Here is a 27,389-nt window from a genome sequence, read left to right as displayed (position 1 = left end):
TAATCCTCCTCTTCTTCCCCCCTCCTCCTCCTTTATGCTGCATGCCGCTGTCCTCACTCCTCCCTCCTGCCCATGGCTGGTTTGCAGTGTTCAAGAGACAGGGGAGGGAGGGGGAGCCTGCGTGCCAAGTCCTCGCTCCTCCCCACTCCCTCCTGAATGCTGCAAGCCAGCTGATTGCCATGGGCAGGAGGAGGGGGAAGGCACTGATCATTGGGGTCTGTCGGCGGGGGGGGGAGAAGGCTTTGTAGGGGGGCTAGGGGAGCTGATGGAGGCTGCCAGCTGTGGACAAAACAGGCAGCCAAACAACATTATAGCAAAGCATTACACAATTTTAAATGGAGCATGTTATGTAATTGAGCAGGGACCTAAGATTGAAACGTTAAGTGGTAAGTTACTGTATTACAGCCCTGCAGACTGAGTCAGATGACCTAGGCCAACCATATTTTTTAATTGATGAATAGATGTACCCTAGACAGGGCCAGCACTTCCATTAGGCGACCCTAGGCAGTCGCCTAGGGCGCCAGGATTCGGGGGGCGGCATTTTGTGCGCTCCCCACTGGGCACACGGGAGCTTCCGGTTCCGCTCCCGTTGCGCCGCCAAAGAAGGACCTGTGATGGGAAACAGCGGCAGCCAATTGAGCAGCTCAATGACTGCTGCTGTCGCCTGCGGCATTTCGGGGGTGGGTCCTTCTTCGGCCGCGCGATGGGAGCAGAACCGGAATCTCCCGCGCGCCCCATGGGGAGTGCACAAAATGCCGCCCCCCGAATTCTGCCTAGGGCGCCAGAAACCCTGGCGCTGCTCCTGACCCTAGAGGAGGCTTGCTGTATCTATGCAGTGCCCCGTTGACTCAACATGGGTTCAACTCCAGGAGCATGCTGTTGATTGCAGGACTGGAGGTTTGGTTTGTAATGAAAGAGGCTAACAATTGAGCCCTGTAAACCAATAGGATTGTAGTATGCAAATAAATGATGAAATAGGGGATGGGGTTGGCTCTTATCTCTGATGTCACAGTCCCAACAATGAACTATTCATAGTAGGTGGAAGATGGCAGAACTCCACATCATGGATCAGTCATCCATTTTTAAAGCTATATAAAGTAAGTCATTCATCACTGAATTAGTGAGAGTGCCAAAATTAATTCATGTTACTTATTGTCAATAACAAGCATAACAACTTCTGGTCTGAGGCAATTGGCATAGTTTTTAGGACCGAATGTTTAGTCCATGAATAGTTACAGATAGTTAACCATATTTGGGGAGGGGCAGGTTGTGTTTAAAAAAAAACAATAAATGCAAAGCAGAGTTCTTTGATCAAAAAAGCTGTTCATGTTAACTTCTGTGTGATAATTTAAGAAGATGCAAGAGAAGCTGGGCACAATGTGAACAAGGCATTGGGTCATTTTTTGCTCATAGCTTTCTAATGAGAAATTAAATGAGTTTCCAGTCTGCAGCACCAGCATATGGCAGAATCCAAAGACCCCGCTGGAAAATTTAGGCTAGGGTGCACAGGGCCTGGATAATCATGGTAGAAGACTCTGAGATTTCATTCTGATGTTTGTATACGTTTTAGCCATGGTTTTGGAAATGGTTCTGAACAAGTCTTCTCCTGCCTACACGTGCAGTCTAATCATGTTCAGCAGCAACTACTGTAATATCTGTTAGCAGCAACAGCTATTTTTCCTGGTGTACACAAGGCTAGAGAAGTTAACTGACTTGTCCCAGGTGACACTGCAAATAGTCTTCAGGTGGGAATTAAACCTACTTCTTATTTTAACCCCTATCCCACACACACTGATTTTCACCTCTACCTTTATCAGCAGTCACATATAATGCAGGGATTTTCTTTTTAGCCCCCAACTCTCTCTCCTTCCCTTACTAGCTTTCTAATTTCTGTTTCACCTTACCCTCTTCATTTCCCTTAGGAGGGAGGGTCTCACCCAGTGCTTAATTTGTAATGGAAGAGGTGCCAGCTCAAGCAATTTTTTTACTTTCATAACTAATGCTGCAAGCCCAGAGGTGCAGAGCTATCTTCTTGGGGTGGAGCTCACTGCCCTGGCCTTACCTGTCTTCTTTCAAGGGTTGGGGATATGTGTGTATTTCTGAGAGGCAGTCCTTCCTTTCCCCTTAGGCCCTGTTTTGAGCAAGGGAGTGTTTTTCAATTGTGTTAGCTCAAGAGTTAGCATAACTTGACTGAAAAACCCTGTTAATACATGTATAATGTAGGCAAACACAAAAGATGACCTATTAACAGGTGGTGGTATAGCTCAGTACCTCATCTAGAGCTGGCTTTTAAAGGTGTGATCTTGGAACATGCTAGACAAATCTAATATAGACAAGGCAAATGTCATGCCTGTAACCCATGATAAACTGCTCAAGGGACAGCTTAGGCTATAGCACAGCTTCAGACATGTTAGTTTGTGTCCTCACGGGCATTAAGAGAGATTTTCAACTCTGTTAAGCCAACCGGACTCAGCTAACATGATGGAAAACCTTCCCAGCCTTTTACCCCCTCAAGACAGGGCCTTCAACCTGGTCTACACGTAAAAGTTTTACTGGCATAGCTATGTTGGTCAAAGAGGCTGTGATTTTTTTTTTTAACCAAACATAACTATGCCAATAAAAGCCCTAGTGTAGACACAGTTATACCAGCATAACTGCTATAGCCAGAGGAACTCCATAAATGACACCAGTAGAAGCATTTTAATACCAATATAACAATGTCCACACTGGAGCATTTTGCTAGCAGTTTTACTGCCATAACCAAAGCCTCCAAGTCAGGGGTGTCTCTGGGAGGTGCCTGGTACTATGTCCCCGCAGAGGTGGATAAGTACCGGTAGCTGACTCTCCAGGAGGCCCCCCTCACTGGGTGTGTACCCTCTTCAGGTGAGCCCCTGCCTCTCTAGGTCCCCTCAGAGGGGGGTGCCCCCCACCTTCTCTCTTCCCAGAGGGAGGTGCCCCCCTTACCCGGACAGAGGGGAGAGCATCTCCTCAGGGGAGACGGGGAGGGGGCGGACTGATCTCTCCTCGCGGGCGTTGCCCCCGCGCCTGTCCCGGACCCGGGACTGCCCCGAGTCCCCTCACACTCAAGCGGCGCACCGGACACTAGCCCCAATACCCCGAGAGCGGAGCACTGACTCCCGCCCCCCGCCGGACTATTTCCCGCGGCGGCGGCGGCGGAGGGAGCCGGGCGCTGGGCCCGGCGGGTATTTGTGACACCTGCGAGGCTCCCCATTCCCCCGGTTAACGCCGAACCCAGCTCGGAGGCCCAGGAGAAGGCGGTGGCGGAAGGTAAAGGTCGGCGGGACTCGGGGCGCGGCCTGGGCGGGTCACTCGCTCTACCGCCCCGGGGCAGGAAGAGCCTGGGCCCGTAGTGGGTAGCAGGGGTGGAGGCGGCGGCCTAGGCCCGGGTGAGGGTCTCCTTAGGCTGGGGCGGAGGGGGGAGGTTAGGCCGCGGTCTCTCTCGCGAGAGGTAGGCGGGGCCGGAGTGGTGCCGCCGCCTGCGGGGAGGGGGTGGCTCTGAGGAGAGGCTGTAGCGGGGGCCCGGTCCGCCCGCTGGCTTGTCACAGCGCCTGAGGCTGCGGACTCGCTCAGGAGCCGGTAAAGGCCCCCGGGTGACGAGCGGGGCGGCCTGGCGGGGCCCGCGGAGGGTGACGGGGGAGGCGGCGGGCGCAAGGCGGCCGGGGAGGGGGAAGGCCTGACGAGAGGGGAGCGCCCCATCCCTGCCCGCCGGCTGGCTCCGGTCTGAGCTGCCCCCGTCGGCGCCCAGGCCGGGGAGTTGCCTGAGCGGGTGGGGTGGGACCTCTGGTTGCCGGCGGGCGCAGGGCGCTGCTGGGCCCCGGGGCGGCGAGGCTGCTCTGAGCTGGCGGGGGCTGGGTCTCTGCTGGGGGCAGTTAAGGGAGCGGATCCCCCCCCCTCGCAGATGCGGGGCGGGGTCTGCGCCCGAGGGGGGCGGCGGCGCCCTCGGAGGACGGGGCCCGAGGGAGGGGAAGGGTCCCCGTGCGGGCGGGGGGGTCCGTGCTTAGGAGACGGGAACCTCCCCCCGCTCCGCTCCTTACATAACCGCCGCGCAGGGAAGCGCGCTGGCGGGGCGGCTGCTGAGCGGCACCCCGTGCCCAGAGCGGGCGGGTTCTGCACGGTGCTGGCCGCCTCCGAGGAGGGGCTGAGCCCCACTCAGGGATGGGCGGATCCTCCCGGTCTCCCCCCCCGGTGTGTGCTGGAGTTAAGGCCCGTTGACAGGCCGGGCGCATTCGTCTTCCCCCCCTCCTCGGCCGTAGTGATCCCACGGGAAGGGGGCTGAGTCCTAGTGAGATCCTGACGGGCACGGACAGACTTTCCATGTTCGGCCGCAGCGCCTCCCCCTGGCTGGGTTCAACCCCACTAGCGGGTCAAGGTTTGACTCCTCCCTAGCCCTGCTGCCCCCGCCCACATGCTGTGTCGCATTTCCCAGTCTTTACACCTCCAGTCCCGTCTCGTCTCCGTTTCTTCTAGACCCAGAAACAGTGACCTGACCACAGAACACGGGTGTGGGCTGGGCAGAGGGTGTCTCTTTGTATCGGTGCTTGGAAAGCTGAGATTGTTTTAATGGACGCTTTAGTGTGTTGAATCAGGCGATCCGATAACGCGGACTCATTTCCCTGCTGGTGAAAGTGTTTTGTAGAACCAGAGCTCTTATTTACCTCTCTGGGGCTTGGCTGTTTGCAGGCTGAAGCTAGGAGGAAGCAGCAGCAACAGCAGAGATGGCGCGGCTGGCTGCAGTTTGCAGAGACGGGGAGGAGGAATTCCCCTTCGAAAAGAGGCAGATCCCCCTCTACATAGATGACACCCTTACAGTGAGTGTCTGTTGTACAAGTAACACCTAATCTCCATGTATCTAGCTGAGCACTTAGCAGTTACAACATAGGCAGACGATATGTTGCAATTCCTAGGCGAGGCCTCTTTCTTTAGACATGCCTCTTAGGCTCCTCCTTTGAGTTCTCCCAATGCGATAATCTTTGGGAATTGATAATGCTTTGAGTCACTTATGCTTAACGCAGCAATGCATTTTCACCAGACTTTTTTAGAAAAATATAGATGACAAAATCAGAAAATACTTTTTGCTTATTTGGGGCCTGTGTATGTCCAATTTCCAAGAAGTGGTAGGCATGTGTCTCAGCCTACCCAAAAGTAAGGCAAAGCCATCTTTAGATAATGTAGGATTAATATAATTAGTGAATCATGAAACTAAGGTAACAAACGAGGTTGGCCAAATATAAATCACATTTTAAAATAAGTGACAAGAGGATTAAGTGGATTGGTGGTACATTTGCATTTAAAATAAAACAATTTAGGGATGTTGATGTTTAGGTTCTGCATCAGAACATTGTCCTTTGTACAGTTCTCCTTGTAATTGCTTGATGGTTTGGTTGTCCTGTCTCTCAATGCTCTATTCTGATGTTCAAAATCTACAGTCATGTGGTTTATTACAGATTGTATAAATCTTTTTCCTTTCCCCTGTCTGGTGAATGCAGTAAAATTAACTGAATGTAATCTGGGGGGCTCTGGTTTGGGAGCCTTTCTCTGACTAAGTGTTGGGTGCTTCAGTGGAAGGTGCAAGAAAATTAACTGAATGTATAGGCACATTGTACCACAGTTTAGAGGAGATGTCTTCATAACACTAGCTGTTTAGTATTTGCCTTAGCTATGAAGCATGAAACTTTATCCCTAATTTTATTTTTATCCAATGTAATGGAACTGTGGATAGTCTCATCCATATTAGTGTCCTCTCTTTTAAGCCTGTTCAGTTGTTGGCCTTGATATATCTGGTGACAGTGGATGTTATATGTTAATTATGCATTGTGTAAAAAGTTTCCTTTTATCTGTGTTAAATTCCTGTTTTTTTTTATTTTGGTGATTATCCTGGCTTATATTATGAGACCATGAACAGGAGTGCCTGATGTGCTGTATTTTAGCTATTAAGTATTTTGTATAGCTAAATAGTTCAGTCTCTTCATATGAAAGGCTCTTTCTGTTTCTAAGCATTTGTTACCTCTCTACACCTCTTCTATTTCTCCTTGGTCTTTTGAAGTATAATGACCAAAACGAAATACAGACTTGCCAGGGAAGTCTTGCTGTCCTGGCTAAGTCACAATTTGGGTAATTTAAATTTTGCTTACCTAAAATTTCTTCTTATTTTAGTGGGCTGAAATATTTTTCTCTTCCTGTCCTAAACGGTTAGTGTTGTTCAGTGCCATCAGACTGTCGCTTTTAAACGAGGGTAGGCTACAGTTGTGATTGAAGAGGTTCCTGTATATAGCTGTAAATTGTTTTTTGATGCCTTTAGATGAAAGGTATTTCTATATAATGAGAATGACAGTACTTATACAGACATTACTATTGGTCCAATTCTCATTCCATTATCACTATTGAGTCCTACAAAAATTAATGTTTCTACATATGCTGGAAGTTTCTCTTTAACAGTAATGGGAATAGTAGTTGGGTGGTCTCCTTGATATTTTTTCCCCTAGGTCTTAAGTATCTATAATACTTTTTCAGATACTTAAGAAAAAGTAGTGCATGTTCTGCAGCTGTCTGCAAAGCTTAGCTCTAGTGCTTTAATTTTTAACTTAAACAGAAAAATAAAATAAGTGTGTTAATTTGATATAAACAGGCTTGTAGTAACCCATCAAAAACTTACTTAAAAACATAGATGATCGAGAAGGTCTGCATCTGTGTAAGTCATTATGCAAACTAAATTTCAGTTAGAATATAAGAAACAAAGCATCAAAATGACCCCAAATTGGTAAATGTGTGTTTGAACTAAAATGGGGTAGAAACTTACTACATCATCTTGGAATAATGATAAAGTGGCATAGAAGCTGAACAGATGCAATATCATTTTACCCCCTTAAATGAACAGTGCACTATCTTAGGTGTCCTGTCCTCTCATAAAGAGAAATTGCTGAAAATTTAAAATACCTTTTCAGTTTATTAAAATAACATACCCTATATGATTTCTAGAGGGAATGGGTTTGATTTGGTACTGTGGGGATCTGCTCTTCCATTTCAGTACCTCAGGAACTGACAGTGGTTGCTGTTGCTCCTGTACATGGAACTTCTTCCAAAAGCTCTTGAACTGACTTGATCTTTGACAGTTTCACTGTACTGTTCAGGTGCCTTGGAGGGTCTCCTCTGATATTGAGGTGGAAGACAGAAATTACATATTGGCCTTTCTTCACTAATAGCAGCAGAACATGCTGGTACATAGCACATTCTCAGTTGGAGTATGATATCAACACTGACAAAGATTGTCAGTTTCAGGTGGATGGTGGAAATTGCTTTGTGCAGCATGATTGCATACCATATGTGGCATTAACTGGCAGAGGATATATGCAGGGTGCAGGGAACAATTATTTATAGTCCAGTAGTACCTACAGGCCTCAACCAGGTTGGCCCATTGTGTCAGGCACTATGCAAACATAGTAAATATAGGAAACCCCCAATCCTGCACCAAAAATTGATGTGCTGCTGCTCAGTGTCATGGACCACAAAGGCATGTAAAGTGGGACCAAAGGAGGGACAGAAAAATGGCACAGGGGTACTAAACCGAATCCCATAAAAAATAGAATGAAGCATTAGTGTTCTAATGTTAGCACATATTAGAATGGGACAAAGGTGCTTTCAAGGCTGGGAAAACAAATATCATTCAAGTAAATCTCTTTCTAGCTGAAAGAGCAGTATTGGCTGGCTCTAAAGGGAGATACATCAGTGCTCTGGAGTTGGTTTCAGTATTTGTGGGGCTGGGGGAAGCAGAAGTAGAATGAGGATTTCAGAAGATTGCTCCCCTCTTCTCTAGCCAATTAAAGAAGCAAAAGAGTTGGTGAAAAGGAAAATGGAAGCAAACTACTTCATTTTTAGAGCTGACATGTTAGTTCAGCTATTAGTCCAATTTAAAGGGATGGTAACAACAGATTTCTGTTAAATTACAGGGTTTTTCCCCCACAAGTTAGCTCACTGAAACTGAATTTGACTTCTCTGCATTTCTCTATTGGAAAATGAAAATTGGTTAACCAAACTTCACTTTTTTTTCTAGTCAGTGTTTCTTTCCCTCTCCATGGTGCACTTTGAAATGCAAACACTGAAGCAGGTTTCTTGTTTAAAAAATTTTCCATTGCATAGAAACATCCTTGTTTTAAATAAAAAAAAAAAAAAAAATCTAAATTTGGGACTGAATTTGAACTGGTGCATGCCATGATTCCATAAAGAGATCTGTGCAGGCTGATCCTTACTTACTTTAGCGGGGCTCTGTGAAGACTCAATGATCCATGCACCTGGAGCCAGTTGCGGCATCAGTCCTTTCAGTAATTATGGTTAGCTGTATTGGTATGTTAAATGAAATTAAAGCCCATAGGTAATAAGAGGAAGAAATTTAGTTGTAGTTATTTGGTAAGCTACTAGAGTAAGAGTGGAATTGTAATATGTTACATTTGTTAAATAAATAGTGTTTAAATTAAAGGAATGCAAAACTTGGACTGCCTGCAAAAGATTAACAGATTAGTTTTCTGCATCTGCTCTGCTATCTGTGATACACATTGGAGGAACTTTGAAGAGACGTATCTTAAATGTACCTATGAAGGAGTCCAGTCCTATCTCCCTTGTGGAATGGGATGAAGGCAGAGAATAGCAATTTGAATACTAAAGGAAGAGACTTGTGTTCTCTTAACTGCAGCTGGCAAAATTATTTTTTTATGTTCCAGACAAAATATTTGTGCACCCTTGTTAAAATGGTAGAACAAATTTCCTGTTGAAACTCCCAATCCATGATATATCAACATTTAAAATAATACTAATTGGGTTGAGGGAACTTGCACTTTATAAACAAGAAAATATTTTGCTGGGTTTTTGGGTGCAAAATAGATTTTAGTGCTTTTCATTATTTAAACAACAGTAATGTTGTTTGGCTCTCCGCTAGCAAATGGCACCATAAGTGAATACCACATCACCTTATTTTTCCAGCTTTTGGCTTCCATGCTGCATGGTAAGTAATTAGGCAAGACATAATATGAAATATTGTTCCAATTATCACATAGCTCTGAGAGTTTAACATCTTGCTTTGAACCACTTGAGAATTGCAGCTACAGTCATTCAAAGCAATGTAAATGCCTTTGGAATACCTTGTTAAATTAATATGTTCTTAAAATTGATACTTTGCAAGAATAGACTGTGAAGTGGTTAAACTGTCATACATGTGCTTCCATTTTTTTTTCTGTAGTTGATCTACTGCAGGGGTCGGCAACCTTTCAGAACTGGTGTGCCGAGTCTTCATTTATTCACTCTAATTTAAGGTTTCGCGTGCTAGTAATACATTTTAACATTTTTGGACGGTCTCTTTCTATAAGTCTATAATATATAACAAAACTATTGTTGTATGTAAAGTAAATAAGGTTTTTAAAATGTTTAAGAAGCTTCATTTAAAATTAAATTAAAATGCAGAGCCCCCCAGACCGATGGGCAGGACCCGGGTAGTGTGTGTGCACTGAAAATCAGCTTGCGTGCCACCTTTGCCCTGATCTATTGGATCACTTGATATAATGCCTTGCAATAATTTGTTTGGTTTTTTTAATTGAAGCACTGTTTCAAGTATTGTAGATTGGGGTTCTCAACCTTTTTTCTTTCTGAGCCAGCCCCCACACCCCCCTATTAAAAATTCCATGGTCCACCTCTGCCACAACAACTGGTTTTCTGCATATAAAAGCCAGAGCTGGCAGTAGCAGGTAGCAAGCAGGGCAATTTCCTGGGGCCCCATGCCCTCGAAGCTAAGTTTGGCTTCAGCCTCAGATGGCCCTGAACTTCCGCCCCATGTGGTGGGGCTTCAGCTTTGTGTTCTGGGCCCCAGTGAGTCTAACACTGGCCCTGCTTGGCAGACCCCCTGAAAGCTGCTTGCGGCTCCCCAGGAGAAGACCCCAGACTCCTGGTTGAGAACCACTGTTGTAGATCATATTAGTAACGTAAATATTGCTGTCTAACCTAATGATTGTTGCCACTTCCTAAAGAAATGTTTTAGAAAAGCACATGTTCTAAAGTATCTTCTAGAGCAGCAAGACAAAGTTGAATGCTTTGTTGACCGTACTGATACCTTTATATGGAGTACTCTTTTATGTTTAAAGCTTCCAGTATTGTAATGTGAGAAGAATGAGGATTCAAGAGGCAACTATACATGCATTTTTTAAAAAGGAAGTAGAATAAAGTCAGGTCTGGATTATGTTTGAATTTTTGTGTTCTGAGAGGTGTTTTTTTTTTTTTTCTTTAGATGGTGATGGAATTTCCTGATAATGTGCTAAACCTTGATGGACATCAGAATAATGGTGCACAATTAAAGCAGTTCATTCAGGTAAGACACAATCCTTAACTTCCTGTCAGTTTAAACAATCCATTTTCCAGATTTTACTTTCTCTGGTTACTTGCTTTATGGTACTTTATTTCTTCAAAGGTGTATCAGTCACCATGTTGATAAAGTACATTGCTAGCTTGATGTGCAGTGAAATGCCTCTCAGGCAGTAGCGCCAAAAGACACTGGATACATTACACTTTTGTCCCATTGCAATTGTTGCTCCTCTATGTACATGCTGTTCTTTCCAAAGATGAAGTACCATGTTATTTAAAACAGAACTTTTAGCAAGGTGACATCTGGTTGTCCGTGTGTATTTGTATACTATACTTTACAGAAACTGATTCCTAATTCTATTTTAATCCATTATTTGGTTTCAGGATGCTGCTAATCTGTTTATTCAATTATAAATATATTTGTCACTTCTGAACATCAGACAATATACACGAAGGTATTTTGAAAGGAGAAAACTGTGAAAGTCTAGAATTCTATAATAACTTAAAACCCAACCCTTTAGAAATCTTAATTCATTGCATCTCTCTCTTTCTCTCTCTCAGCGACATAGTATGCTTAAACAGCAGGATCTAAATATTGCCATGATGGTGACATCGCGTGAAGTCTTGAGTGCACTTTCTCAGCTTGTCCCATGTGTTGGCTGTCGTCGTAGTGTGGAACGTCTGTTTTCCCAGCTTGTTGAGTCTGGAAATCCAGCACTTGAGCCCCTTACAGTAGGGCAAAAGGGGGTCCTTTCTGTAACTCGAAGCTGTATGACTGATGCAAAGAAGCTTTATACTCTATTTTATGTGCATGGGTAAGTTAAACTTCTTAGTGTGATACATCAAAATGCAGTCACTCAGCTTATTCTTTCCATGCCCCTTTCTGAAAGAAATAAGCTAACTTCTGCATGTATGTTTTGCCAAGGTTTCTTGGTACAGACACAAATGTATTATTGGCACCGTGATCAGATACCAAATTAACTTGAAAGCAAGCTGAACTAGAAATTGTGTGATCTGTTAACGTTTAAACTTGATGATCTTTCAGATGACCAGTTGAATTTGTTGCTCTTTCAACTGGTCATCTGCAAAAAGGATTCAGGATTAGAATTAAGATTCTTAGCCAGTGGCTTCCAAATGGCCATATGTGACTTTTGTTGGCATGTCTAGAGGAAGAGTGTTTGCAGTAGAACAGGATTTTCCTTTTTCTCTAGATTGTAAACATTAAAACAAATGATATTTTCTTGTGATCTTATACCACAGTAAGTTTGCAGGTGGGGTGAGAGGAAGGAATCCTTTAGTGTAGAAAAGGTTGGACTTAGACATAGAAGAGGCTTTGTTTTCTAGTATCTTCAATAAAGGCATAGTTGTGTCTGGATGGCATATTGGACTATGGTTCATGTTGCTTGCTAGAATGGTTGGTTGGGAAAATGCCTACTGCCCTCCCTTCCTTTGCCTGAAACATTATATAGGCAAAGGTGGTAATGAAAGCAGGAAGAAGAAAAGCTTAGAGTTAATAAAAGAGTGGAACAGTATTTGTATCTCTGATAGTGTCTGTAACAGGCTGTCTTCATCTAATTTTTGTTGGATAATCTTGTAAGGATTTGTTCACAAAATTGTAACTTTAATTTTAAAAGTAGTTTCTGAAATGTCTACGTAGGTCCAAATTAAACGATATGATAGATGCAATTCCAAAAAGTAAGAAGAACAAGAGATGTCAGTTGCACTCCCTAGACACGCACAAGCCAAAACCTTTGGGGTAAGTTTAAAAAAAAACTTGGATACTATGTCTGTGTGAGTACCTTAAAATCTAAAAATGTTCAAAGAACGGAATTATAGATGAGTATTTTTCCCTCAGTTTGTTATCATGAAGAGATACTGAAAATTCTGTAGGTCTATCTGAATTTTGTAGGCAGAGAAGTGGGGGACCAGCAATATGCAGTATGGAACTGCATGCATAGGTCTAAAACCCTTTTAGCAGCCTAGCAAAAGCAAAATTTTATAGCTATAAAACTATTTTGAAGTTTGTATTCCACTGCTGTAACTTCATGTCTGTGAACTTTGAGAGTAGAGATCTTCACCCGGAAAATCTGATTTGAAGACTTGTTTTATGACTAATTTGGGCCCCATCTATATTTGCTTTCAAACCATATTTTTTAAAGCGCATATATATTTTTAAAATATGTATAGCATTGTGGATGGAGCTAAATTGAAGTGTGCAGCTGTTCTTAAACATGGTTGGAAAGCCAGCTCAGGTGAACACTTGCAGAGAATAGAGCAAAGTCTGTCTTTCACTTAAACAGTGACACTTTTATGGCTCTCTTACACTATTACTGTTACCCTTGCAAGCCAATTTACTGGGGGGGGTTTCAGTCTGCTGTCAAACTGAAACAATTGTACAGTGTTGTGAACCTCATTATATTAGCTCAATGTTTATTTTGAAATCCAGATATGTTCACTTATCCAGTCCACTTAACCACTCCAGCCAATGCATGTACATCTTAAACCTAGTGATATGAAATATTGTTTCAAGCTAACAGTATAAACATAATGGTCAACATTTTTTTTTAATTTGACAAATAATTTTTTGCTGATTTTTTGGGGGGGGGGAATTTGGGGGAGGGAGGTCACTTTTGTTATCCTCACAAAAAATTGCGTAATTGTGAGGAAAATCCCCTCTTTTACCAGGTCTTTCCTAGGAATAGCTCCATAAGCTCTTTGAAGCCAGGACTGTCCTTTCTTATTCATAAAGGATTTACATAATGGGGTCCCAGACTTACTGGAATCTATGCACTACTATAAATAAAATGTTAAATAAGTCTTTATATATGCAAGTAGTTAACTGTTGCACAGAACGTTCCGATAATTGTTTTCTACTGTTGTGAAAATCTGAGCTAAAAGTGATTGTTTATATTTCTGTCAACTAACTGATCCTCCTATTTGAGGTCAGGAAGGAATTTTCTCTAGGTCAGACTGGCAGCGACCCTTTTTTTGTGTGTGTCTTCCTCTACAGTTTGGAAGCTTGCTTGTTTGAACTAGAGTAAATGGTAGACTCTTTGTAACTTGAAGTCTAGATCATGATTTGAGGATTTCACTAACTCGCCCAGAGGTTACGGGCCTATTAAGGGGTGGGTTGGGCGAGGTTCTGGGGCCTGCAATGTGTAGGAGGTCAGACTACATGATCATGATGGTCCCTTCTGGCCTTTATAAAGTCTATGAGAATGTTATCCCTCATTGGAATGTATTGGAACCTTGTCATTATCAGTTGTGTTCTGTCTTTAGCAGAGTAAACAACAACACGTCAGAGCTTGAGCAGAAGTTTCAGATTTTGTTACACAAACTTGTCTTTCATTTATTATGCCCATTCTTTGAGGCTGAATGGAAGGAGGGAAATAACATTTTTTTTGTGTTGTTTTGTTTAACTCCGTGTGTCTTGAACTTGAGATAATAGTAGCTAGTCATTAGTTCCATCTCTGACCAGATTAAATATTTCAATAAAGAGAAATATAATTGGTAGTACATACTGTTTTGTTGCATAAGCAGAGGTATAGAAGCTAGAGTAATATAGCAAATCCAAGGGAACATGAAAACAACTTGACTCTTTTGCACATTGATTTCTGTAAGATGAATCCTCAAAAGCAGATTTTTCTCCAATAAATGAATATATATCTTATTCTCAGGGTGAGTCAGACCAAAGAGGATTATGAAACAAAATGGTTCATACGTGAACGTAATTAAAATTTTGCCTTAGTGCTCTCAACTCGCATTTATTTATTTATATCTCTCTATATATCCATGGTATGCAAATTGAGGCTTCCAGCTCTGTCAGATAATGCTTTATGTAGACAACCTGTGTAGACTGTTTAAATTGCATAGCTTGCAGTTCTCTTAAAATATACTGCTCAATATAGTACTATAGTATTATATAGTACAGAAATCATCAGTTACTAGCAATATTGCTATCAACCCAACTAAATCTGCAGTTTTGAATGAAGGCAAATGTATTAATAGCCTAACTGAGGAGGTGGGATAGAATGTACGTGTCTCTCCAAGAATAAATAGTTGTGAATGATCTTTAAAGTAACTTCTGACTTATTTTATTTTTCCTTTGCAAGAAGCCTTGCCTTTAAATAAGATAATCACAGCTTTGCATGATGCATATTATATATGATTGAACTTGGAGTTTTAATTAGTTCTCAATAATGTAATTACAACTACAAATTTAGTATAAGTAGTCCACTAGTGTGGTTATTGGCTGACAAGTAGTTAGGAGCCTATAGTCGTACCATGTATTGAATTGTAAAAGGCATATCATTACTGCATTCCCTTTTGGGGCACAGAAGATAACTTGGACTTCTCTTCCAGTTTTAAGGATTATCTATACTTGGAAATTTATCAAAAGAACTGTTCTAAAATAGTTATTTTTGACAAAAGCCCCAGTGTGGACACCTAAAACTCAGGTAGACCTAGCCGTATCTCTTAGGGCTATGAAAAAAATTCACTCTTTGTGCAACATAGTTAGGTTGTCCCACACTGATGGAAGAATTTTTCGGTTGACATAGTTACCGCCTCTCAACAGGGTGGATTTACTACAGTGACCGAAAATCCTTTCTATTGTTGTAGTGAGTGTCCGCATTAGAGCGGCATAGCTGCAGCTGTGCTGCTGTAGTGCTTGTGTAGTGTTGACTTACCCTTATTCTGGAATAAGCACGTCCTTTTCTGATTTAGATTAATCCTTTTTGTCCATAGGAGTATTAATGCTGGAATTTATACAGAAATAAAATTCCCAGAATAATTGTTCCCAAATAGCCATTTTGGTAAACTTCCAAGAGTCAGCAAGCCCTTGAGTAAAAGTGAATTGTTTGTTCTCTGCCATACAACTGCTGACTATTTCAGCAAATGTAAGCTGTTAAAGATAACTGAAATATGGTGTTTTAGCTTTGAACTTGAAGTAGTTGATGATGTTGAAGCATGTCTTAATTTCAGATTGCAAACTAAGTATCAGTTTGCTGTGGAAATAAAGATTTATAGATACTGTACATCAAAAGTGGTACTCGGGGGTGGGGGAGGGAATGTTACCTACAACTTGTCATTGAGATCATGATTCTTGCAGAAAGCAAATTCCATTTGATAGTTCTTGTCACTAATTTTATGGAAGAATAATTTTTCTGGGAGGTGCAATGCTTTCCTGTATCTTGAAATATATAGGATTCAAACTAAATTAGCGAACTATAGGATTTTGATAGCATGTTTCAAGAAAACATTTTAGTTTACTCTAGACATTATATAGCTGTAATTTTTTTTAATACTATGCTACAGTGAAGGGAGCAATAGCACAATCAGTACAGAGAAATTAGGTGCAGATAAGAAAAATAGTGAAGACAACAGGAAGGAGAGCAAATGTAGGATCACTTTCCACTATGGACCTTTCCAGGGAGCTGCCAGGTAAAATAATTTAAAAAAATAAAATAAAATAACACTACTGTTTTCCTTTCTCCCTCTCTCAAAAGAAACTAATGTGCAGTTTTTGTTTTTAATTGGTATGTTATGTTTCTTTCTGCAGGGGTTGTTGGATGGATGTGTGGGAACTCATGTCCCAAGAATGCAGGGATGAAGTAGTTTTAATTGATTCTAGTTGTCTTTTAGAAACATTAGAAACATATCTGCGGAAACACAGGTAAGTTAAGGGAATTAAAATGTTCTTTACACTTTATACCCTACATACTGGGGATTCTCTCTCTCTCTCATGAAACAAGGTATATAAAGAATACAGTTTGAAATTAAAGGTAAATTGAAAAGGTCTTTGTTAAGCTCTGACAATTTTGCAGAGTTCTGCAATAGTTGGTGAGACACCAAAAACAAGATGTACTCTTTGGTTGCTTGATAGTAATAATCAGTCATAGCAGGAGAAATGTAGAACCCTAAGATCAGGCCTTAGCTTACTTTTCATTTATGATTTTTAGCTAGTACAATACTGTAACTTGTATTGTCATTCTAGCGACATAGTCACTTGAGATATGAAATGGCATTCTCTTTTCCCAGTTAATAAAGATTGTGGAAGTTTTATTTGCAACTATTAAACTATCATGTGGCAGCTATTAGAAAAATATCAGAGGCAGTTGACTAATCTGAGGCATCAGCATTTGATTTGATGTAAGCTATTCTCAGAAGATAATTTAAGAATCAAACTCCACGTGTTTACACCCTGTGCCCCTTTTTATTGAGTTTATTATATGGAGATATACCTATCTCATAGAGCTGGAAAGGACCTTGAAAGGTCATTGAGTCCAGTCCCTTGCCTCCACAGTTGGGACCAAGTACTGTCCCTGACAGATTTTTGCCCCAGATCCCTAAATAGCCCCCTTAAGGATTGAGCTCACAACCCTGGGTTTAGCAGGCCAGTGCTCAAACCATTGAGCTATCCCTCCCCCAGTTTGATTGAGCAGTACTTCTAAAACTATTTCTTGATCTGAGAGACTATTAGATTCCTTACAGTGGCTACATTAATGTGCTACGGTTGACCTTTTAAAATTGCTCTTGTAACTTAGTCTCACAATTTAATAAAAATGTAGTAACAAGGCAATCCCTGGATAGAATTTCAGACCATTGTTTTAACTTTCTAGATTGAGTTCCATTAAAACAAAATAATGGTAAAAGTTTCTCAATACTGTTTCCCGTTATACTTTTAAAAGAGCAGGTAAAAATCAGCCATATTTAACAATCAAAATATGCTTGTTTTCTACATTAAGTTAATAAAAACAGTATTTCCAGTCTTGTTTGACCTTTTAGGTCCTTGATAGCATATTACACTTTATAAAAAGTATTAGAAAAATATATAACGGAATTCTTTCCTAAATGAGCAATTGCTGCACTTTTTTAACATATACATCTGTTAGAATCCTGTTGATCTGTTGATCAGCCGGCTGGTTATTACAGCAGTATATTTCTAAAAATGTGTTCAATAAAAACTTGTTTTGCTCTAATATTTATGGGAGCCATTAAGCAAACTTAACAATTGCTTTCCATTTTAGAATTAGTAGTCTTAATTTGGAATTACTTTTATGCTTACACTTTTAAAATAACAATGAGAACAAAACCAGAGAAAGCAAGGGTGTTCAATTAGGGCTGCTATAGCATCTAAATTATTTTTAAAGTTATTAATGATCCTTTGGCACCATTATCTCTAGTGCATAGGAAAATATAAGACTGTTTTTTAATATTCTGGTCAGTGTGGCAACTGGTGAGTGTGCACTAAATCATAACTGCACATGCGTGGTAGCTATCTTACCAAAGGTACCAATCTGTATTATGAGAAAAGAAAACCTTTAAAATCATAGGAACATAATGTTTGATAAAACTAATGAAAACACCTGTCTGTCACAAACAGCTTAAATCTTTTTACAAAATTCAAAATAGTCTTTAGTTGGCGGCATGCCTAATATGTTACTGGAACCTGGATTAATATTTCTATTTTCCTGCACTTGTCCACATAAAAATTAGAATCTAAATGGGCAACTGCTTAGCAATTGAAATGTGGTTGACTTATAAAATATTGTCTTTCAGTAGATAAAACTATTTGGGGGGAGGGGATACAACGCCATACCACCTAAAGTTGACATAAGTAAGCATGCAACTTTTCAGAATTTAAAACTAAATTAGGAGCACATTGAGTTTAGACCATAGAATTTTTTAAATAGTAGTGTCAGTCATTTGAATAATTAAAACTTTGAATATCAAATATTACTGCTCTTAAAATAGTTTTCTTAAGCTTGGTTGCATTTTTTTTAGATTTAGCACTTTTAGAAAAGTGAAGAATGCATTTCACAGCGGTTGAAAGCCCTTAGTGCACTGTTTTATGACACACTTAAGGTGAAGTAACTACCTTGTATAACTACACATCTTGTGCGGCTACTTGCACACATTTTATGTGTTTAATATGTACACTTAGCTGTAGTAAAATCTAAGGCACTAAAGTAGTTTATAGTGGAAATGCTGATATTACACAGCAGATACCAGATAAGAAATGTACTCTTTGATGTCTTCCATTATTCACTGTAGTTACTTAAAATATTCTGAAGTCCCCTTACAAAGTCACTTACATTGTGCCATAGATGGAAAGAATTTTAAAGGTACAGGAATTGTGCTGGCTTAGACCAGTGATTCATCTCATCCAGTATTTTGCAGGAATCTCAGTAATAGACAATATGGAATTATCTGTCTATAGAGGAAGTTTCTTCCTAATGCTAACAGTTAGTGGTTGGGTTATGCCCTCAAGTACGAAAGGTCATATTAACAACTTCATTATATTGTAAGATGTATTATATACTTTGGATGTTATCCATGTAAGTCTTTTTGATTTTTTTGTTTGAAATATCTTAACTTAGAGTGGTCTAGTTTTAATAAATGTAGTATGCACTGTTTTATTCCTAAATGACTCTTATGATTGTATTAAACTCTGTTTTAAACTGCTACTTCAATAAGAATACTCACTTCTGTTTTTTTATTTTAATTTTAATATAGGTTTTGCACTGACTGCAAAAATAAAGTGCTCCGGGCATACAATATTCTTATTGGTGAACTAGACTGCAGCAAAGAAAAGGGCTATTGTGCTGCACTTTATGAGGGTTTGCGTTGTTGTCCACATGAACGTCATATACATGTATGCTGTGAAACAGACTTCATTGCACATCTCTTGGGTCGAGCTGAACCAGAGTTCGCAGGAGGGTATGAGTATGTAATTTGCTAGAATGGGCTATCTAGCGCTTTGCTTCTTTATTTTATTTCTGAACATATGTTGCAAGAGTGATATTTTCTGCCTCTGCTGCGTAATGGATTTTTAGATGTAACCATTTGTATTTGATGTATACCTTCATGATCGTGTTTCAAAGCAGTGAACATTTCATTAATCTCTTGGCTCATTGAAATCTACAAGCAAAATTGTAAGAAATTGTTAAATGCCTTGAAATTAATTTTGTTCACTTGTTAGGGCTGCCTTGCTTTCCCATTGAGGTGTTCAAGATATGTGAAATAGAAAGGGAATCCTGAGTGAAAGTTTTTTACTGAGTAATTTATATATAAAATCCATAATTTAAAGAATAATTTAGCCACTGTACATTTTTCAGTTACTGCCCTAAAATCTTCCACTGGTAATATAGTTCTGAAATTGAATAACTTAGACTTTTCTTCACTGTTGAGTGCGTTGTGAGAAAAGCGGAAGAATCCTGTTCCAAATTCTTGTTCTTAATAACGGTTTATAAACTGGTACTGGGATACAGTTGCTTTATTGCAAGGTAGGTAATTTGTAAACTCGCATTCCCCATCATAAACATTTTGTTTCCTACTTTGTCTCTCTTAAAGGTGCAACTAACATTCTCACTAGACTATAAACTAGATAAATCCTGGAAAATCAAATGCTTAACTGTGCCCTACTGATATTCAGAATGATGATAAAGCTCTTGCAATATCCCTCCACCAGTAGAAATCATGTACTGGTGGGATAACTCCCCTCAAAAGCCACAGAATGGAAAATGCAATGTAGCCTTAAGGTGCTGTGCACAGATGAACATGTCATGAGAGCGATTGATGCAGCTTCAGATTTTTGTTCTGGTCCCTTCTATTTTGCATTTGCATGCAGCACAGTAGAACTCTATACAAGCATTACTGTGATTATGCAAATGTCTCTTCAGATTGTTCTATAGAAATGTTCATGTTCAACTGCCTTAAATGTACAGTAAATAGATTTCTGTTGACTTTCTTAATGAAAGGAATAGTTTAATACTGTGCATATCTCTACGTCAATACATTGTTCATAATATTCCAAACCAACTCAGTATAATCTTGTTCCAGACGAAGGGAAAGGCATGCTAAGACAATAGACATAGCCCAAGAAGAGGTTTTGACCTGCCTGGGTATTCATCTTTATGAAAGACTACACCGAATCTGGCAAAAGCTACGGGCCGAAGAGCAAACATGGCAGATGCTTTTTTACCTTGGTGTTGATGCTTTACGCAAGAGTTTTGAGGTAAAAATGGGTGGCTGTTTAAAGCCTTATAACCGAGCAGTTAAACTAAAGGTTTTTTACATTAACTATTAACTTACAAAAATTATCTAATTCTTTATCATTTATGATAGTTTTCATTCTGACATGAAATACAGCTTGAACAATGGGAGAGAAACACAACCATTATTTTACTTTCCAGTCCAGTGCTGCTGTACACTGGACTCTCTACAGTGAACTGGGTCACAGGGACATGGTAAAATCTTCTCTACGCTACAGGTTTTAGCTATGCTGTAATAAGGTTACCTTATTTAGTTTTAACTATGGTAAAGAATTGGAAGGATGGGGTAGCCTTTGAATTACAAATGCTATAGCAAAATGCCTAAATTCAAACTAAACTGTGTTCACTGGAAACGTCTAAGGACTTGGGGGGAGGGGAGAAACCTACAGTACCTAAATTTGGGGCAGAACCTTATCTGAGTGTCTTTTTTAACATTCATTCACTCACTCATGATCTCATGCATCCTTCAGTGCCTTTGACACTAAAATTCCAGTATTTTTATTGGAATAGTTCTGTCTTCTCCATCTTTTATATTATGTGGTTTTTCTTTTATGCTGGTTCCTCTTCATAATGACTGTTCTGTGTCCAAAATCTTTAACTTGTAAGTGTCAAGTTAAAGAAAAAAAGATAAAATCCCCATTGGGTGAAGTTATAACCAGATTGAGGCTCAACTTGTTCCCACCTTATGGTCTTACAAAGCATTTTGTAAGAATTGTTTGTTGCTATAGATGTGGCTCTAAATTACTAGTACCTTGCGTTTCCAATTCCCTATTGAGGGAGCTGCTTTAAAAACCACAGCTATAGGGGAGCCTGATTTTTAGTCCTAATGTGACAGGTTTGTTTTTGTTTTGTTTTTTTTTCACTTGAAAAACCTAAAACCCTTTTTTTTCCCTCCCTGCCCCCCCCCACCCCCAATATGTTAAAATACACTGTTGAAAATTAAATCTTCCTGTGATTTTTTTTTTCCCAAAGGGCCTGTATACAAGGGCAGGTTATACCAGTACAAGATAGTTTGTAAATATAAACCATTATAGTGAGACTGATATAACTCCCCAAAGCTTGTGTTTGGAAGTGGTTTAAGCTTAACCAGGAAAAGCCACTTTTATTCTATTCCAAGATGAGTGTCCACATAGGGAGTTATGCTTGTCTAAGTTCTCATATAGGCAAGCCCTTACTGTGATATTCTTAACTCTAAATACATTATGGAAGATTCTGATGTTGTTTTTTAAAGGTTTAGATTTCTCATCTTGCTGATGCTCTAGGCAGCTGTACCAATGAGAATACTACTACATTTTTATCTGTGTTGCAATAGTACTGTACCATAATTATTTAAACAGAACACTTTCCAAATCAATTTTCTTGCTTTACTCTTTCACTTTTCACTTTGGATAAGGAAAATTCACAAATCTGTTTCACTAATCTTTGTTTTCAGTGCTGCAAAGCGAAGATCATGAAGTCTTTCCACTTACATTTCTTGAAATAATTAAATCATTTAATAAAATTTATATTGATGCATTTTTATTCATAAGTCTTATAGGCGCATCCTTTCCAAAAATCTAAATTTGGGGCCACATTTGAATTGACAATTTTCCTTAAGCATTGGGAGTGATAGTGCTATGATTGACTCAAAGGCACTTTGAACAAACGACTTACCAGTATACCCTTTTTACTGCCCTTTCTGTTTTATAAATGGAGAAGCTAGAGTTTAGATTTAACTCCTTTAACCAGGCTTTGAATTTTATTACCAGATGGCTGTGGAAAAAGTGCAGGGTATTAGTCGATTGGAACAACTCTGTGAAGAGTTTTCAGAAGAGGAAAGAGTACGAGAACTTAAACAAGAGAAGAAGCGCCAAAAACGGAAGAATAGGCGGAAAAATAAATGTGTGTGTGAGATTCCTGCTCCCTTACAGGCAACAGAAGAGAAAGAAATAAGTCAGGCGAAGGTAAATATTGCTGATCGACTGATTTAACAGTTTGTTGCTATTGAATAACTAATTTTGAGTTAACACTCAGCGTTCTCTTGTTCATCACATTGTTGGACTCTACAGTGGTCTTTTTTTATTATTTTTATTGATGGGGACTTTTTTAAGCGTGTCTCTAAGGAAACGTGATACCTCTTTAGACTAGTTTTTCCCTTCTTGTAAAGGAATAGTTTTCAAATAAGAACTATGATTTGTGGAATTACTTGATCTAGCTGGTTATTTGAATAAGTAATGATAACCTTTTTTTTTTTAAATCACTTAACTAAAGAGAACACTGGATTTACATGCTATTCAAAGACAAGTACCACCAATGATGGCCTTTTATAAGGAAACTAAAGGTATGGCTACACTGCAAGTAAACACTCGCAGCTGGCTCATGTCAGCTGATCTGAGCTTGCAGGGCTTTGGCTGAGGGACTGTAAAATTGTGGTGTAGATGTTTGGGCTCGTGCTCAAGCCCAAGCACTGGGACCCCTGCCCACGCACCACAGTTTTGCAGCCCTGCAATCCTAAATCAGCTGACATCGGCCAGCCACGGGTGTTTAACTGCAGTGTAGCCATACCATAAAGTACTCTTCCTTACAGTGGCTTCAAGACCTGTGCTGCTGAATCTAGCTATCAGTAAACGTACCTATTATTGAAGTAAGTGCTTTGAATTGATGGAAACAGGGTTCTCTATGGCCACATTCTGGGAAAGAAAGGAAATGTCTCTTATTTAAGGTTGATATTTTGCTTTTTGAAGTGATACAAGCAACATGATATTTAACAGCCTTATTTGATAACAGTAGTTTCTCTTGTGGTAGGACTGTCCTTTCTAGAGATTTAAAGAAAGCAGAAATAGACTGTTATCAGTTCGCTGTTTTAACACTTGCATACCTCTCTTGGTTTTATTTTTATTCTAAGGAAAACTCAGACTTCATGGACAATAGTTGCAAAGCCTGTGGTAGTACAGAAGATACTAGCAGTTGTGTAGAAGTAATTGTTACCAATGAAAGCACTTCATGTACCTGTCCTAGTAGTGGCACTCTTTTGGGTTCACCTAAAATAAAGAAAGGTATGTTCAACTTATTTTTCATAACTGTTTGTTCTGAAAACCATTTAATGTAGGGTGAGGGAAGATATTTTCAATTACTCTTTTAAAAAAATAGTTGGAAGAAGTAAGAGAATATGAATTAAAAACTTAAGAGCTTCTTGTTTGTAGAGCCCTAACTAAAGAACCTATAACTTCTGCTGTAGATTACAGTAACTTCTCATTTCATCTCAGGTTTATCTCCACATTGTAATGGTAGTGATTGCGGCTATTCATCTAGCATGGAGGGCAGTGAAACGGGATCTCGGGAGGGTTCAGATGTAGCCTGCACTGAAGGCATTTGTAACCATGACGAAAATGGTAGGTTCAGCAAGAACTTAATGTTCACATTATCTCGGTGTATAGAAAGCATAGAAAACATGTTTGAGAGAGGAAATCAACTGTCTTTCACAGGTGATGAGTCATGTGTCCACCGCTGTGAGGATAAAGAGGAGGATGGGGATAGTTGTGTGGAATGTTGGGCTAATTCTGAAGAGGATAACACAAAAGGCAAAAACAAAAAGAAGAAAAAGAAAAGCAAAACTTCAAATGAGCATGTAAGTGACAAATGCTTACTTTAGAATTCTAACTTAGTTATGCGTGTATGGTAAAAATATTTATTGCAGATTACCCAATTTGGATTGTGGCTAATGCTACAGGTATAAGCAAGATGGTGTGGGCTTTTCATCTCCTCTCTCCTCCCCCTTCTCATTTCAAAAAAATCTTTGTCTGAAGCAAGTATCAGATTAAGTGCTGAAAAAAGGTTTTTGTTATTTATCAGCTACCTGTACACTTTAGTAGTGCATTTTCCCCTTATGCCTTCTCTTCTTCCTGTATACCTCAGCCCTATTCAGGTGGGAGACATCTGTGATAGGCTAGTTATCTCCATGGTCCCGTAATCAACAGTGCTTTAGTGAAGGCGGTAAACTAGCATACCAAATGCCCATTTCCAGTCATCCGAAGTATTCAGCATTTGAACTGGTCTTTTCTACCCCCTTTATAAATATTGCTTTATGAAGAAATATTGTCAGTGTCTATACCAAATCTTAGTATCCCAATCGTGAAATCAACTCAATATTACAGGTTTAAAAAAAAAATACTTCCAGTAATTCATTGTAAATTATCTTAACTCTTAGATTCAGAAACTTGGAAGTTGTATTGCAGATCCGAATAACCATGAGACCTCAGGAAATATTGTGTGCACAGAGTTTCACCTTGACAAGACCAAAGACACCCATGCTGAAAGCTGCTGTAACTCAGAAAAAAATGGGCAGCAGCTGCCTTGGTTTGACCACAGGAAAAATGTGTCACAGTTTGCAGAATCTACAGAAACATCACTTGTTCCTGATTCTGGAAAGGGTGCCAAGAGCTTAGTGGAACTCCTTGTAAGTAACAGTTTATTTGAAGGCATGGGTTCGTAGCCTGCTGCTTTGACTCTTTCGTGTTAGGGATAGGTTCTGAGGAATTCAGAATCTGTATGTGGTATGTTAAGAGTTGGCACAGTGAAGAGGTAATTGAAGATGCTCCTCATACCTTGCTCCTAGTGTTCTGTGTTTCTGGTTGATTTATGTTGAAATGTTGGTGAGAGAGCCTTATAGGAGATTTGTAATTCTAGTTTTTGAGTAAGAGTTGTCAGTGGAATAATAGTGGTAGAATGGCAATCTTGTAATGAAGATGTGTGCACCATCTGTGCTCTTGTGTAGCATGTGAGTGCCAGCACAGATTTTCTCAGACAATTTTTCCCTCTTTCCTCCTCCTCCTCCTCCCCCCCCCCCCCGATAGGCATCTCTCCATATTTTGAAAGTTCCCTATTACTGCCATGATCTTTCACTTTAGAGTGTTGTTCTGTTTTCAGGTGCAACGGTGCTGCTGCTTAATTATGCTAGAGTTCACTGCTGAGTAGACTACTTCTGACACAGCGTGTAGCAAAGCGTTGTGAATCAAACCCAGATCACTGAGCTAGCTAGTTAGGACTTGTGTGTTGCCACCATGTGACAATTCTTTGTTCAGAGCAACTGTAGACTTTGAGCAATACACTACATAGTTATGAAACTTGAACTGGAGACACTACTTTGTAAAATGACAGGGAATGTGCAATGTTGGAAGAGCAACATTCATGTTTTGAACTACCTTTTTTTCCTTTGTAGGATGAATCTGAATGTACTTCTGATGAGGAAATCTTTATCTCACAAGACGAAATACAGTCATTTATGGCAAACAACAAGTCTTTTTACAGCAATAGAGAACAGTACCGACAGCATCTGAAGGAGAAATTTAATAAATACTGCCGCTTAAATGATCACAAGAGGCCCATTTGTAGTGGTTGGTTGACAACGGCTGGAGCGAACTAAATACAATAAAATAGCTCTGTCTTTCATTGAAATCCTCAAGATGACTACTGCGCCTTCTCTTTCAAAAACTTAATTTAGTGACTTATGGCAAAATTTTATCTTAAAATCAATGTGATTCTTTTTCTTTTCTTGTCTTTTTTTTTTTTTTTTCTTCTGGTGGGGAGGTTGGTGGAGTTGATTTTGTTAATTTTGATCTTTCTTCAGGCTTGTTTCTTTAGTTGAGTAGCTGTGCAAGCCTCTCTTATAATTTATGCCATCTCTTTTCATTACATGTTTCTCTTACTGTGAGACTTACAAAAAGCAACCTAGTGGCAAAGTAATGTTGTACCTATAATTCTGTACAGAATGACAGTGAGCTGAATATAAGATTTTACAAATAGACATCCATTTGCAAAATGTTTTGGATGTAATATGTTAAAGCGCAATGTGCAAAATTTAAATAAAGAATATTTATTAATATGCATAGTAAAAGTTGGTTTAGCTGTTTCTACTTTTCATAACATTGTGGACATAAGTCTTTTCAGTGCAGCTAAACTACTGTACCATCAGTCCCTGTGAGTAGCTTTTGATAGCAGAACTGAGTTGAGTTGACCTACAACCCTTTTCCATACAAACTGATTCAATGCTATGTCTGAAAGCCAAGTCAGTAGTTTCCCCAAGACACATGCTGGTACTGAGGAGTAGTATCCCAGCATCTCTTCCTTATTTCCCTCCTTTCCTCGCAAAACAGACTGGAAGCTTCATTTGAACAAATGAAAAGCAGACAGTATTTCAACATACCTGGAAGGTTGCTTACTGGAGTGGTGGATGTCTTGGCTGGTGGAAGCCTGGAAGATGGTTTTGAGTAGGTGAATATGGGTGCTTTTTGTACAAATGTACATTCAGCCTTGGTTAGTTTAAAAATACGGTAACACATAATGTTGCATCTTATTAATCTCATGGGATTATTTGTTCAGTACTGAGGATAGGAGGGGTGGGAGATGTATACCAGCATGAAAAATGATTAGCCTTCTGATTCTAGGTAGATGTGGATTACACAGGTTGTGTGCAGTAGGCTAAATTCAGCTGGAGTAAATTGGTACAACTGGCGTTAAAGTCGGTAACTATCCCCTTACTTTATGACTGATTGTAGCCAGTTGTATCCTGCTTTTACCTTGTACTTCACTCAGAACTTGGTTTTAATGGCAGTGCATTTTCCAAAGGCTGTATGCAGGCCATGGGATCATCCGTGTACTTCATGAGATGGGACTAAGGGAAGTAGCTTCAAAAAAAACCCAAAGCACATAAATTAATCAACATGCAAAACTCACTTAAAATTGTTGGTACTTAAAGCAGAAGCTTTCACATTTTATATTTTGTACAATGAAATTGGCTTGCACGCCACTGATTCAGAGTCTCACTTCATTTCTGTAGACATATTTAAAAACACTGATTTGATGAAATATGGTGGTCTTGAACACGTTCTTTAATGTGGAAATAGTTCTTTTGCTGGTTAACTTGGAAAATCTGTATTTAGTAAGACTAAATCTCTGATTGAAAAATACAGGTAGATCTCTGATCATGCTGCTGGCCTA

The 27,389-nt window shown here is 39.9% G+C and overlaps 1 protein-coding gene across 7 annotated transcripts; it reads left to right on the top strand.

The window, feature by feature from the left end:
- The first annotated feature begins 976 nt into the window (after positions 1 to 976).
- On the top strand, positions 977 to 26,277 carry GGNBP2 (gametogenetin binding protein 2). Of its 7 annotated transcripts, none has more exons than XM_044994014.1 (15): positions 977 to 1,097; positions 4,702 to 4,829; positions 10,286 to 10,366; positions 10,921 to 11,174; positions 12,017 to 12,115; positions 15,676 to 15,801; positions 15,920 to 16,033; positions 18,877 to 19,086; positions 20,203 to 20,377; positions 22,163 to 22,357; positions 23,299 to 23,449; positions 23,660 to 23,785; positions 23,879 to 24,021; positions 24,601 to 24,849; positions 25,612 to 26,277. In XM_044994014.1, the coding sequence occupies exons 2-15, from the start codon at positions 4,737 to 4,739 to the stop codon at positions 25,813 to 25,815; spliced, it is 2,220 nt and encodes a 739-aa protein (XP_044849949.1). In that variant the 5' UTR covers positions 977 to 1,097; positions 4,702 to 4,736; the 3' UTR covers positions 25,816 to 26,277. The 7 variants fall into 7 exon arrangements, with proteins under 7 accessions (XP_044849949.1, XP_044849951.1, XP_044849947.1 ...); XM_044994016.1 differs by lacking the exon at positions 977 to 1,097 and adding an exon at positions 3,134 to 3,288 and having other exon boundaries at positions 18,877 to 19,080; XM_044994012.1 differs by lacking the exon at positions 977 to 1,097 and adding an exon at positions 3,134 to 3,288.
- The last annotated feature ends 1,112 nt before the right edge of the window (positions 26,278 to 27,389 follow it).

This window comes from Mauremys mutica, chromosome 19 (assembly GCF_020497125.1).
Source record: "Mauremys mutica isolate MM-2020 ecotype Southern chromosome 19, ASM2049712v1, whole genome shotgun sequence".
In the NCBI taxonomy this organism is placed as follows: Eukaryota; Metazoa; Chordata; order Testudines; family Geoemydidae; genus Mauremys; species Mauremys mutica.
The sequence above is the reverse complement of the archived record's forward strand: the minus strand, read 5'-3'. Positions and strand labels throughout refer to the sequence as shown.